The 13,510-nt window shown below is 36.1% G+C and overlaps 2 protein-coding genes across 3 annotated transcripts; one reads left to right on the forward strand and one right to left on the reverse strand.

Moving 5' to 3' along the window:
• The first annotated feature begins 2,579 nt into the window (after positions 1–2,579).
• Positions 2,580–8,472, forward strand: LOC139839444 (protein TIC 40, chloroplastic-like). Of its 2 annotated transcripts, XM_071829508.1 has the most exons (14): positions 2,580–2,838; positions 3,283–3,394; positions 3,490–3,547; positions 3,743–3,760; positions 4,958–5,261; positions 5,655–5,758; positions 5,838–5,901; positions 6,026–6,104; positions 6,238–6,278; positions 6,380–6,425; positions 6,519–6,613; positions 7,243–7,346; positions 7,434–7,481; positions 8,091–8,472. In XM_071829508.1, the coding sequence occupies exons 1-14, from the start codon at positions 2,625–2,627 to the stop codon at positions 8,148–8,150; spliced, it is 1,347 nt and encodes a 448-aa protein (XP_071685609.1). In that variant the 5' UTR covers positions 2,580–2,624; the 3' UTR covers positions 8,151–8,472. The 2 variants fall into 2 exon arrangements, with proteins under 2 accessions (XP_071685609.1, XP_071685608.1); XM_071829507.1 differs by lacking the exons at positions 7,243–7,346; positions 7,434–7,481; positions 8,091–8,472 and having other exon boundaries at positions 3,286–3,394; positions 6,519–7,207.
• A 986-nt stretch (positions 8,473–9,458) lies between these two features.
• LOC139840465 (uncharacterized) lies at positions 9,459–10,028 on the reverse strand. The gene has a single exon (XM_071830730.1). It carries the CDS (start codon positions 10,026–10,028, stop codon positions 9,459–9,461), a length of 570 nt encoding a protein of 189 aa, XP_071686831.1.
• Positions 10,029–13,510: the final 3,482 nt, after the last annotated feature.

Below are 13,510 nucleotides of genomic sequence, written 5' to 3' on the forward strand. Positions count from 1 at the left end.
GCTTCTAATTCGTAGATTTGATCGAGTTTTGAGAATTTTTTTTGTTTTTTGGAAAAAGTGGGCTGAAAATCGATTAATCCGTGATTATTGTTGTTTGTTTGAGAATTCTGGAAATTTAGAAGTGCTTTGCGGGTCCTAAGGTTACTCCCTGCAAAATTTGAGCCACTTTGGTTGAGTTTTGAGCTACTTTCCATTATCACCGCCACTAACCACCATGAGAACTACCATAGTCACCGGATTTTGGAAAACGAAGGAAAAAGGTCCAACCGTGCGGTTGGGACCTCTAAAACACGGTTGGAGAACTGAAGCGTACGGGTGAAAGATCAGTTTTGCGTGTTTATACGGTGAGACTCTTAAACGAAAAAGCTTGGATTTGAAAATAGTTTCTGAAGAATACAATTATTTTTTAAATATTTGTGAAGAAGACGGGTGCTTTTGGTAATTACTTTCTGAAATGATACGATATTTTGGTAATTAATTTTCAAAAATGCCATGCTTTGGGAATTATTTTCGAACTAAAGGTTTTTTGGGTACATGACAAAATAGTCGATGCTTTGGCTGGAAACTTGTGAAGCATCTTTCAGCGGGTCCCACCTGATACATGCCTTGTCCCCCATGTGTATCATGTTCTCTCCTTGTCACCTAGCAAAAGGTGAATGTATGTGGACTCGTTTATCAACCAAATTCAACCTAACACATTTACCCATTAAACCTTTACCAGATCTCTAACCCATGATCCGAACCGAAACCCGGATCCAACCCGGATCCTATCCATCAGCCTACCCAATTTAACCTTTACACCAGCAGTCCTTCTTGTTTACTATTTTAACGACAGTTAATTCCCCAGGGACTTCCAATGAAATTTTTTGAAAACTTTTTCAATATTTTCATTTCAGTCCCTCAACTTTATGAAAATTTTATTTTCAGTCCCTAAAGTTTCGAAGTTTACATAATTGATCCCTAAACTTTTGTATATTTTCACCATTGGTCCTAAATGTTTTATCTTTCAACATTTAGTTCAGAACATAACATAAGGGTGTTATTGAGATGTTATTGTGGGGTAGTCGGGAGCATACGACTATTATGGGCCAATAACGTTATATTATATCTTCCGCACTTTGGTGATTCCGCTTTGTAGTGGGAATTTGTTTTGGGTTATTGTTACGCAATCAAAGGATCATAAAGTTGTCATTCTTGGTGACTAATTGGAGTATTTATTGATATGTTTGAGATTGTTAGTTGTGGGATTGAAGCCTCTATTATATGCCTATAATGTTTGAGTCATGAAGACGATATGTGCCTTGTAAAGTTTATTAGGATGCAGCTATTAGAGAGGGGGAACTTCTACAGTTGATGATACTGAGCTTATGGTTTGTATGAAGACTAGGGCATCGGGAATTTGATCGAGTTCAGTCACAGGGGAAATCTTCTTGTATTGATACAGAGATTGACTGAAGATTGCAAGAGGTGTTTACATTAATTCGCCAGCAACGTTCAAGGGGGAATTTGTTGATGCATATTTGTATGGCCGTCGCTGGGCGAATAACGTTTATTATTCCATTATACACCTAGGATTGTATTGAACAAGTAAACTCTAGTCACATGAGCATATGTGACAAAACGTCATATATAAAGAGTTACTTGGTTCATTTGTCATTTGAGCACCTCCAAAGTTAGTGTGAGCACATAATGTGAGAGAGAGGTGAGCTCCACTTCTTCACCTTCATGGTGGAGAGGATCCATGGTGGATTGATGCTCCAACCACCATGAAAATGACAAAGTGTGATAGCTTAGATTAGTGTTATTGTTTTAGATTGTTTATCTTGATTCATGAATGTAATCTTGGCACTAATTTTAGCTGATTATCTTTGAGTTTGTTCATTGTTCATTTCATATTCATCATGTTCATCTTATTCATCACATGTTTATGCTCAAATTGTCAATTGGTTATTGTTCTTTGATCAAAATATCCTAGCATGGGTTCCAACAAAGGTGATATTGAAAGATAGTGACTTATTACCGATTAGTGAAAGAGTTTGATGCTTATATATGATGTTGATGTAAAAGAGAGAAGTTAAATAGGTAAAAAATTATAACGGCAGCTTGGAAGGCAAATCGTTAATAAGCTAGAATGTGTAAATATTAGTTTTAAGGTGATGGTAATTAAGATTAAGATCTACATCATTATTGAGCATGTTAACACGATTATTATAAGGGTTTTAAGTTGGAAAAAATCTGAAAAGTATTTTATTTATCTTAAGAATTAAAAAGGAGAAAAAGAAAAATATTTTATTTATCGCCGATTCAATCTTTCAAAACTCTTTCACCTGTGTTGTCATTCCCAATAGGGAGATGATAAATCCAACACCAATAATACTTTTTCTACCATAATTTCAAGCCTTTTACCCAAATTATCCTTTAATATAATAGAACAAAATGTTTTAAAAAAATTTATGTAAGCTTTCATTAAGGGTCTTATAAGAATTTTAGGTGAAACAAGTAATTTCCTGGAAATATCTCGCTATAGTATCCTTGCAGGGACCCTAAGTTCTATCCTAATTTTGTGTAGATATAATATAATTTGTATCCTGCTATCTTAAATACGTAGTAGTAAGTTCCAGTCCATGGAGAATTCAACTGTCTATTCTTCTTCTTCACAAAAACTGGTTTTGGGTTTTACTCCAAAACATCGAACTAATTCTACAATCTCCAAAAAACCTATTTTTTGTTCTTTTAAAATCCCCCAAAAAAGAACCCTAATTTCAAAATCTAAAACATTAGTTTCTGCTATTTCTCACAATCAGGGCTCAACACCGTCATCAATTGCTAAACCAAATGGTGATTATTTGCTTTACATGTTTCTATTTTTTTTTTTTTTTAATATATATGTAACTACTTACTATTTACTTGGTAGTATTCTGAATGCTGTCTATATTATTATAAAAATGAATGTATTTTTTAGGTGTATTTGTGTTTTGAGTAGCAATGAAATTATCTTAATTGGAATGTACACTTTTATACCTTTTTTTAACTCTGAATTTATCATGAATAAAACTTAATATGATCTTTTGTATTTGTATATTGAGTAGCAATGAAATTATCTTAATAGGAATGTACACTTTAATACCTTTTTTATAACTCTGAGTTTATCATGAATAAAACTTAATATGATCTTTTGTATTTGCTGATGTTAACGAATCGTTGTTATCATCTAACTTTATATCATTTTCTTATAAATGAGTTATGATTTATATTCTAAATGTTTTCACATGTGTATACTAGTAGATAACTTAGGGAAAGATTGCTTTGCTAAAATTTCACCTTCAAGTAATCAGTTTACGTCTTCGGTTGGTGCGACCCCACCAATTGCAGTGCCACCACCATCTTCTCAAGTGTAATTATGCATCCTTTTTTTTTTCTTCCTTTTTTTTTTTTTATTGTTCATGAATTCTATAGAATCTGAAGTTGTCTTTTGATTGTGTTTTATAGAGGTTCTCCTTTATTTTGGGTGGGAGTTGGTGTTGCATTGTCGGCCGCTTTTTCATGGGTAAGTATGATGATACATTGCTTGCATTTTCTGTAAAAATTAGTATTTTGCTTGTTAGAAGAGATTGAAATTATGACCCGTTTACCTGTCATCTGACCCGCCCTTACGAACTCTGTTATATAGACTTGCTATTCCCTACTACGTTTGACTAATGTTTTGTCCTATGCTTGACTAATGTTCTGTCTTGAATCGCAGGTGGCTTCATACTTACAGGTAAAGTTCATCACACAGAGCTTTGTAATGATTTGTGAGTAAATTATTATTCGTTTGTGATCTGGAAGGTATTATCTTATATTCGCAATGTTGCATGGTGGTAAATCAGGGTTACACATGAGTAAAACTACAATGTTATATATTATTGTTGGAATGACTTTTATTTTGTTCAAGTTATTGGTTCAGAAAGGATGCATGTTTTGGTATATCTGTGATTGTGCATCAGGACATCATCAAGAGTTTATAACCTATTAAATTTTTTTATATTCAGAAAGCGGGTTGTCATTGAGATAATTGTTTTTTATATCATGTTTAATATAATATATTGATTGATTATGAGTTGGATAGTATGCAAAATTACACTTTAACTATGATGACTGTAATCTACATATAAGTGCAAAACGATTTTTAAAGCAGACTTTTGGTTTAATAACTGATTAGATAACATGACTATTTTGAACCGCTTTCATGGCCCAATGGTTCAACACCAATACCTTGAGTATTGGGCACGGTTGAGATCAAGGGTTTGATCCCTGGCCCTGTAAAAAGTCTGTGAGGGAGGGTTTACCGATCCGTACGCAGAAATTTGACCCGATTCACATGCCCGTATGGATTGATGGTTCTGGTCCCTGTTATGATACGGTTCGGGTTTCCGCCAGAAAACGCGTGTATGCGTGGAAAATGATCGGGTGGGTGGTTTCTATCTCCGTCACTGATTCCAAACCCAACTTAAAAAAAAAAAAAAAAAAAAAAAAAGATGACTATTTTGAGAAACCAAAAAAGTAATAAATAATCAATTTGAACGATAGTGAATTGCATGTTACATATGCTTTTAAGTGAGATTACAATATGATATCCATCAAACACAAATTGAAACTGTGATTCTTTATTCTTATATCTATACAGTCTTTACATATATGCTTTTAATTTTTACTCATCACGACTTTTGTGATAGTTTCAGTTTACTTTTATTAGCTTAAATTAAGTAGCTTTCTTATTCATAAATCTTCTAGAAAAAGCCCTATATAGAGTCAGCTATTAATATCTAAATAGTCTCAATTCTGAACTTCTCTAATATCCAGTGAGCTCTCGATATGTGTAGTGATATTTCTTGATTCCAGTTTATATACTGTTGGAGTCATTATGCAGCTTATTTATAGGGTTCTTTAAGGTTCCTTTTAATGTTTGAAATTTCAGAAATATGCTACGCAACAAGCCGTTAGGATGATGATGGGACAAATGAACACACAAAATAACCAATTTTCTAACACTGGTTTTTCACCTGGATCACCGTTTCCGTTTCCAACGCCCGCAGAACCTGGTTCGTCTGCCAAATCACCTTTTCCGTTTCCGACACCCACATCCCAAGGTTCAGCTGCTGCATCGGGACCTGCTTCTCAACGGACGGTGACCGTAGATGTACCGCCTAAAAAAATAGAGACACCACCTGCACCAGCACATTCTAAAGACGACTTTGAATCTTCAGAGCCAAAGAAATCTGGTATGTAATGAATATGATGACCATCTTGCAATATCTTTAGACGTAAATCACGTAATACAATATGTACCATCTGCCCTTAACAAATGATGGTGTAGTTAAATTGAGTATAAGTGGGTCATGCACGGGGTGTTTAAAGGGTCAAAATGGGTCTGTATTTTTTAGTGGTAGTCGAAGTGGGCCGTGCACAGGGTGTTTAATGTTTGACCACTAATGCTTTTCTTGCACTTCTTTTAATGAATGTGTTACTTGTGATTACAAAAACAGTATGTAAAGACTTAAAAAACTGATTATAACCCTTTTTTTCCGACTCATGATTATTATTTGTGACTGATTGTAATATAATTTGCCTTTAAAAAAAACTTCTGCCAGACTTTATAACCCATTTTTTTCCAGCTTTTGTTGATGTGTCTCCTGAGGAAACATTGAAAACAAGTTTTGAAAAGCTTGAAGAATCTCCAGAGACCGAATCTCCGAAAGAATCTCAATTTGCGAACCAAGTAAGAATTCAATTCCTAAACTATTCTTCACGCTAACATCCGAGTTTATACAACAATTGATCATTTATATAATATAAAGGCTTCACAAAATGGAGCTGCGTTTAAGCCGATGGGTAATCCATTTGAGGGGGCTTCATCCGCAGGTAACGTGAAAATATATCTGATATCCTGTTTCCTTTGTTGATACATATATTTTATTATATTAGTGTTCATTATTATTATAAATTAAGTAAGAGGCTAATTTAGTAAAATCCAATTACGGGACAGGTCAGACAGGTCCTGTTATGTCTGTTGAAGCTCTGGAGAAAATGTTGGAGGATCCAACTGTACAAAAGATGATGTATCCGTAAGTTTTGTCACCTCCTGTTATGTCTATTCTTTTGCTGAAGCATTTATAATTATTTTAGTTGTAGTAAACTGTATAAATGGATTATATTAGACCTAATAAGGTCTTATAAGATCTATTTTTGTGTTTTTAGGTATCTTCCAGAAGAGATGAGGAACCCTACCTCCTTCAAATGTACTCGATTTTACACACATAATAATACTGTCTTTGTTATTTAAGATCAAGTATTGAAATGCGGCATCAACTTGCTAATATGTTGCATTTTTTCAATTCAGGGATGCTTCAAAACCCACAATATCGTCAACAACTACAGGAAATGCTGTAAGTTTTCATCTGATTTTGTTTGGTTTTTACAACATTAATTATATGTTTTTTTTTACTTCACTTTGTTTGATGCTTAACTTCGTTTTCCAGAAATAGCATGGGGGGAAGCCCTGAATGGGACAACAGTATGATGGATTCTTTGAAGAATTTTGATATTAGCAGTCCCGAAGTGAAAGAGCAATTTGGTAATTTTCTTATTAAATTACAATTGTTGGTTTCAATTTTTGTTGAGTCACTCGAATATCGAGAATCAAATAAAACAACATTGACTCGGATTTTAATAGAGTGATAGACAATCTGTGGTTTTACTGTATATAAAGCTGGCAAATAACATGTCAAAATGGGTAATTTCTTAGTTTCGGTCAAAACAGGTTGGACTGGGTTGACTTAGGTCCACCCAACCGCAAGCAACTCTTTATCGTCAATGTGTGAAATATGATTGCAATAGTTATATTAGATTGTCTGATACATTTTATACATCTCAAATGACCATCAACCTGTTTTTTCAGTAGTTAAATCTTTTAGTTTTAATCCTTGATTAATTTAAAAATTGCCCTAATCAACCCGATGGAGGTATCTGAGTCAAAGTTGAAGCATCTTTGATAATATTGATGGCGTGGGATGAATTTATCGAGCACCTAATTTAGATAAATACCGACCTTAATGAGATCACATGACGGCCTTAAATTTTGGCCCGTGCTACATGTATAAATATGTGCTCTGGTTTCACATATAATCTTAGTATGTATATGGTTAATGATATTAGTTTCATCTATTATTCGCCTGTAACTTGTTATGCCTATTGATGGTGAAGATCAAATTGGACTTACACCTGAAGAAGTTATATCTAAAATAATGGCTAATCCTGAAGTTGCCATGGCATTTCAAAACCCGAGAGTTCAAGCGGCCATCATGGATGTATGTTCTCTATCTTAACACGCGTTTATATATTATAACTACTTATCAAATTTTTGAAGGCAATTGCATTTATTTTATATTATGCAGTGTTCTCAAAACCCGATGAGCATCATGAAGTACCAAAATGACAAGGAGGTAAAGCAAATATATCTATGAAGTGTCTTTTTTTCACATAATTGTAGTATATGAATGTAATTTCTCTACCCTAAAATGATCCAAGTTAGCACACACCTTTTATAGAATCCTTAGGTTGTCTGAAGATGCTTTTAAAAGTGAGTCCGTATTATTGACTTGGTTTAAAAAAGTGAAAGGCGATCTAGAGCCCGGCCGAGGCACTAGGGCGAGAGCCTTACATAATAAAACTCTTATAATGCATATAATACTTTTTTTATTGTTTCTTCATAGCATTAAAAGGATCTACCTATAAATATTTACATATCTCAAATTGTTGACTAGAAGTTTAATTAACACATAATACAGGTCAAATTTGTGGTTTCTTGCTTCAATATGGTGCTATGAATTTTGGAGACCAAAGTGGTCGTATGGGGTTAAACATTTTAGATCTGTATTTAACTGTAGTTGTGTTAGAAAGTTAGGATTGGGGTATCACATAATTATAGATAGATGGAATTATCCTGAATATTGGGCCATAAAAATTTAGTCGAGGAAATGGTATATACTATTTAACGATGACGTTATAAAATGATGGACATGTGTGTTTTCTTTTTCTTTCTTGCGTTTCAGGTTATGGATGTGTTCAATAAGATATCAGAACTATTTCCCGGAGTGACTCGGGCCCCTTAATTGTAATCATGGTATGAATTTTTTTGTTAGAAACTAGTCTACTTTCGGTAATGAGTGAGTTTAAAGCTGCAGAAACAAATCATCTGACGCGGACCGTTAGCTATAGTTAATCACGTGAGTTTGGCCCTTGGGGTTGCCGTTAGAAAACCACCATTAAGCTATTAAATATTAATCACGTTGGGGTTTCTTCAAAATCTAGTGTCTTGTTCACTTATTTCTTCGTGTGTCAAAGTAAAATACGTGTACAAATAATTGGGTTGCATTTTTGTTTTGAAACGTGTATGAAGACTTTTCCTTGTTTAGTAGCATGTTATTATTACAATATACATTTCGAGGACGTTTTGCTGATAGTCACTTCCCGTAAGTAGTAATTTTCGGTCTATTATCGTCCAAGTATTACTTGTATGTGTATATATATTAGATGCTTATTTAATATCATAGTTACAGTATATCATGGGGTTTTGCTAACGTGGACACACGTTAAGGAGTGTGTGACAAACCTTAAATTTTCCTTTATAACAAATTTAGCGTTTTACAAACCTATAATTTTCTTATACAACACATTTGCAACTAACAAACGCATAAAATATTGTATACATGAGATTAGTATTAGATAAAAATGTTACTAATAATTAAGGAAAATTGAACATAGTTCAACAAGGCTTAACATGTGTCATTGAAGTACATGTTAATAAATAAAACTCATGTTTGTAATTCTGTATATTTTTGTAATTCTCGTATGTATGTGTAATATATACACCCTAATACCCCTAATGTCAGAATCCCTTGCTCTAAAAAAAATTGAACAAATTTTGGAGTTTATTTCACTTCTCATTGTTTCCCTAAAATGACTAAATCAAAGTAAACAACATATTACAGGAAAGGGTCGTTGGTCAAACAATCATCTTACACGCTATTGTTTTCCTAATTTTGGACTTAGCCTTCATTTTCAAATCTAATTATTTTTGTCATAGAATACCTTCCATTTGGTAACTTTTAGAAATAAAACAATGCCGATAAGAGTACCGGGAGTGGTGACTGAAGTCACTTGGCATGTCACGCCTGACTTGCTGAGTCAGAAAAAGTAGGGAATGATGACCTCTGTCAGTTAGGCATGTCAGTTTATATTTTTATTATTATTTTTATGATTTTAAATATAACATAAATGAATATAATTATAAAAATTAACATAAATAGAAATAACTTCCATTAAAATAAAAATTAAACATTACAATTCTAAAAAAAAAAAAAAAACATTGCAATTCCTAAAAATTTAAAAAAAAACAATACGTTATCGCGATTAAAAAGTTACAATTCGTTAACTATTTGGTCATCGCGATTATGCCATAGATGCGAAATTAGAGTATGTCGAAGATACTCATACTCGTCTTTGTCACGCAGCTCTTTTGTCTTCTCGGCATATACATCACACCTTTCGTACCAAGTTGATCCTTGTAGGTTGTTGACAGGCAAGTAGTAAGATTTATTTTCAGCGATGTTAAAACCATTGTCTTCAATTATCATGTTGTGCAATATGATGCAACCATACATGATTCTTTTGATTGCGTTTACACTATATGCCCTAGCTGGTTGTCTTAAAATACCCCAACGACCTTTCAAAATTCCAAATGTCCTCTCAACGTCTTTACGAGCTGCAGATTGTTTCTTTGTAAAGTATTTCCTTTTTGCGGCAACAACACTTGAGAATCCCTTAACGAAAGAAGCCCACGAAGGGTAAATCCCATCGGCAAGATAGTAGCCTCGATCAAAATCAACGTCCCCAATTTCGTATGGAACTTGAGGAGCCGTGTCAGTTAGTAAACTATCAAACGATGGAGATGCATTAAGGACATTCAAGTCATTGTTCGAACCGGCCATTTCAAAATATGCATGTGTAACATCCCAACCCGTTAACCAACCAAAAACGCGGAATAAAAAAAAAATTTAACTGGACAGAAGGGTGCGCGGCGCGCACCACTGCCTGTGCGCGGCGCGCACAAGGCCTGTGACAGTTCTGATCAAAATGTCCATTTTTCGCGAAAAGATTTTCGACTTCCCGACACTTTTAGACCAAACGCTTTTCACAACAATTTATATTAGTTAAAACTAACACGTTCCAATAATAAAATGAGTTTTACGAGACCGGGCCCACATCGGCCGTTTTACGACTTTCGTACAAAATACAAGTTTCGACCACATGATTTTTAACACAAAATAAAGACCGAGCATGGCGATTGGGGATACGCTACCCAATCCTAATCAATCCAAAAGCAAGATCTTCTAAAGCAACTATGCGAGTCCACTAGTCCCCGTTTACCCGAGCCACCGCATCCATGCAATCTATAAAAATGTCAACAACGAGAGGGTAAGCTAATGCTTAGTGAATGATAATATACTACATACATATATATGCATAAAATGGACACGCCACGAAATAACAAATACCGCATACCGAAGCATCCATATATAAGGCACTACATTAAGCATACCGTACGATCTCTAAGCAACGAGCTAAAGATACAACAACAATTATAAGTTCACCAACGACGATGTGAACAACGCCAAGAAGCTACACCCGGAGGGTTAGCTACACCACAACAATACATTAATATATAACAATATATATATAACGCACAAGGCTAACCCCTTAACCCAATACCGAGAACCAAGTACCACAATGAAGATTGGCCGAACTACACGAGCCTTAGTAATCCGAAACTACACGAGATTACTATCTCCACATCATCGAGGTTGGCCGAACTGCACGAGCCTTAGTAATCCGAACCACACGAGATTACTACCTCAATAAGATGACCGAACTACACGAGTCACCATGAATCCGAACTACACGAGATTCATTTGATAAGATGACCGAAACCACACGCGTCATCGTGAATCCGAAACCACACGCGATTCACTTCTCCAACTCAAACCCACGGTCACGGGATTATAAAATCCACCATATCAGGGCTACAACATCCAAATCACAACCACGTGTGATAATGTACACACGAACGTGTACTTCGCCAAAGATGGTCAACAAAAACGCACAACCGTGCCATTTGGACTCATACAAAAGTCCATCAAATCCACCTATATGTGAAGTGAGCTCTATAACCGAGAACCACCTCACCCGACCCGCACCCATCCTACACATACATATGCACATAGGATATTAACACTCACCTTGTCGCCTTGATGAATGCTTCCAAGTAATCCGCACCTCGCCAATGGAAAGTACCTATTCCATTATCACAAATTCAACAACACACTTAGATTGGATTTACAAACCAACCCAATTTGACACTTAGTGCAAATTCGACCCAAATGCACTTCCAAGTACAAACCGCGCCCAAAATTAACCAATAATCACTAACACAAGTGAGAATGGTCCTAATACGCCAAATAAACCCGAACACAAGTGTTAAACACTTATCATTCCCCAAATTGCCCATAAACCCTAATTTTGACCCATAAGGTCAAAATCTCACCATTTACAAATTTCGACACCAAAACACCTTTAACTCGGTTTTATACTTAAACTTAATCCATTTTAAGTTTATAAACCTCATTAAATCGCCAATTGGGTCATAATCATCACTAAACCCTAATTTTGACCCAAAGTCAAAACTAGTCAACCAAATAACCCTAAATGGGTTTCAATACTTCCATAATCACTAACTTAAGTGATTAAACCCAATTTCAAGTCCTAATCATGGTCAATTTGTTCACCAACCCATAATCCACCAACAATTGCAATAAACCCGATTACTAGCATCACTAAACTCATTTCAAGAGTTTAAATGGGTTTCTCATCAATTTAAGTTCAAACCCTAACTTGATTATCAAAATCAAACAATGAAATTCGGAGTTAGAACTTACCACAACCACCAAAACGTAGCTAGGAACGAGGTGAACAACTTTAAAACCCGAGACTTTGATCAATTCAAGCTCCTTCTTCTCCAAAACCCCAAATCTCTCTCTAGAAATCTCCCTCTCTCTCTAAGATACTTGAGAGTGTTTGTGGATATGAAATATGATCCAAAACTGAATCCAACCAGCTGATATGGCCTCACATCCGGCCTCAAGTGAAAAGACCAAAAAGCCCCTCATTAAACTCTAATTTGAAAAAGTCAGATTTCTGTCGCAGACCAGGTGCGCGGCGCGCTCACCTCAAGGTGCGCGGCGCGCACAACCCTCTGAACAGGTTCTGAGCTTCTATTCCATACCACGCTTCACCTACGATACGTACATCATTTAAAACTCTGTGTAAAATAAATATTGGGGTCTTACAACTCTCCCCCACTTATAATCGATCACGTCCTCGTGATCCTTGTCACATAACCAAACGGACCACACTCCACGGTCCTCAAGCCTAAGTCCCAATCCGACTTTCCTAAGCAATCCTTCCCAATGAATCGCCTTTAAGCAACTAAATCGTCACACGCGATTTATCAAATCACAATACGAGCACTATAACCATGCACATTCCCTCACATCGGGAAAACTCAACCAAATCTCGTACCGAGATATAGATCTCTTAGCGTACACTTACCGAGTAAAACGCTAAAAACAACCAAGTCTGAACCTAAGGTCAACAACCCGAAACGTTGAAGACCGAACCAAACGAACCCTTACGGATTACACCAATCACTAAACATCCCTTGTAGTGCGCCATACGACCAATACGCAACTACCGTAACATCATAATCCAACGGCTAGAACCGATAGCGCCCAAAACGACTATGGAAACGCAAAACCCAAGGTGTACGAAATCAACCATCGTCACACCCGTAACAAACATGTGAGCGAAACACGGCTAACGCATCACTAAACATACAACATGGTCCTCACGACCCCACCATCAGTGTATCAAACAACCGATAGATCAAACAACACGGTCCTTACGACCCCACCATTGGTGTATAAAACATCCAATAGATCAAACATCCCGGTCCTTACGACCCCACCATCAGTGTATAAAACAACCGACGGATCACGCAACACACGAAGGCTGGCCGAAAACACACGCGCCTTAGTGAATCCGAACTACATGCGACTCACTACCTTCACTACAACAACAATCGAGAATGGCCGAACTACACGCGCCATAGTGAATCCGAACTACACGAGAGTCACTATCCCAGAGGAATGACCGAACTACACGAGTCATTTGTGAATCCGAACTACACGAGACTCACTCCTCCACACAATGACCGAAACCACACGAGTCATTTGTGAATCCGAACTACACGAGATTCACTTCCACAATAAGATGACCGAAACCACACGCGTCATCGTGAATCCGAAACCACACGCGATCCACAACCATGATGAAGTCAGCGGACCCGAAGATCATG

Source organism: Rutidosis leptorrhynchoides, chromosome 4 (assembly GCF_046630445.1).
Source record: "Rutidosis leptorrhynchoides isolate AG116_Rl617_1_P2 chromosome 4, CSIRO_AGI_Rlap_v1, whole genome shotgun sequence".
NCBI lineage: Eukaryota > Viridiplantae > Streptophyta > Magnoliopsida > Asterales > Asteraceae > Rutidosis > Rutidosis leptorrhynchoides.

Excerpts from the sequence above, each read along its gene's own strand:
- LOC139839444 (XM_071829508.1), top strand. The coding sequence starts at position 2,625 with ATGGAGAATTCAACTGTCTATTCTTCTTCTTCACAAAAACTGGTTTTG. Across the intron at positions 5,262-5,654 it reads TTCAGAGCCAAAGAAATCTG|CTTTTGTTGATGTGTCTCCT; the intron begins GTATGTAATGAA and ends ATTTTTTTCCAG. Across the intron at positions 5,902-6,025 it reads TGAGGGGGCTTCATCCGCAG|GTCAGACAGGTCCTGTTATG; the intron begins GTAACGTGAAAA and ends ATTACGGGACAG.
- LOC139840465 (XM_071830730.1), bottom strand. The coding sequence starts at position 10,028 with ATGGCCGGTTCGAACAATGACTTGAATGTCCTTAATGCATCTCCATCG.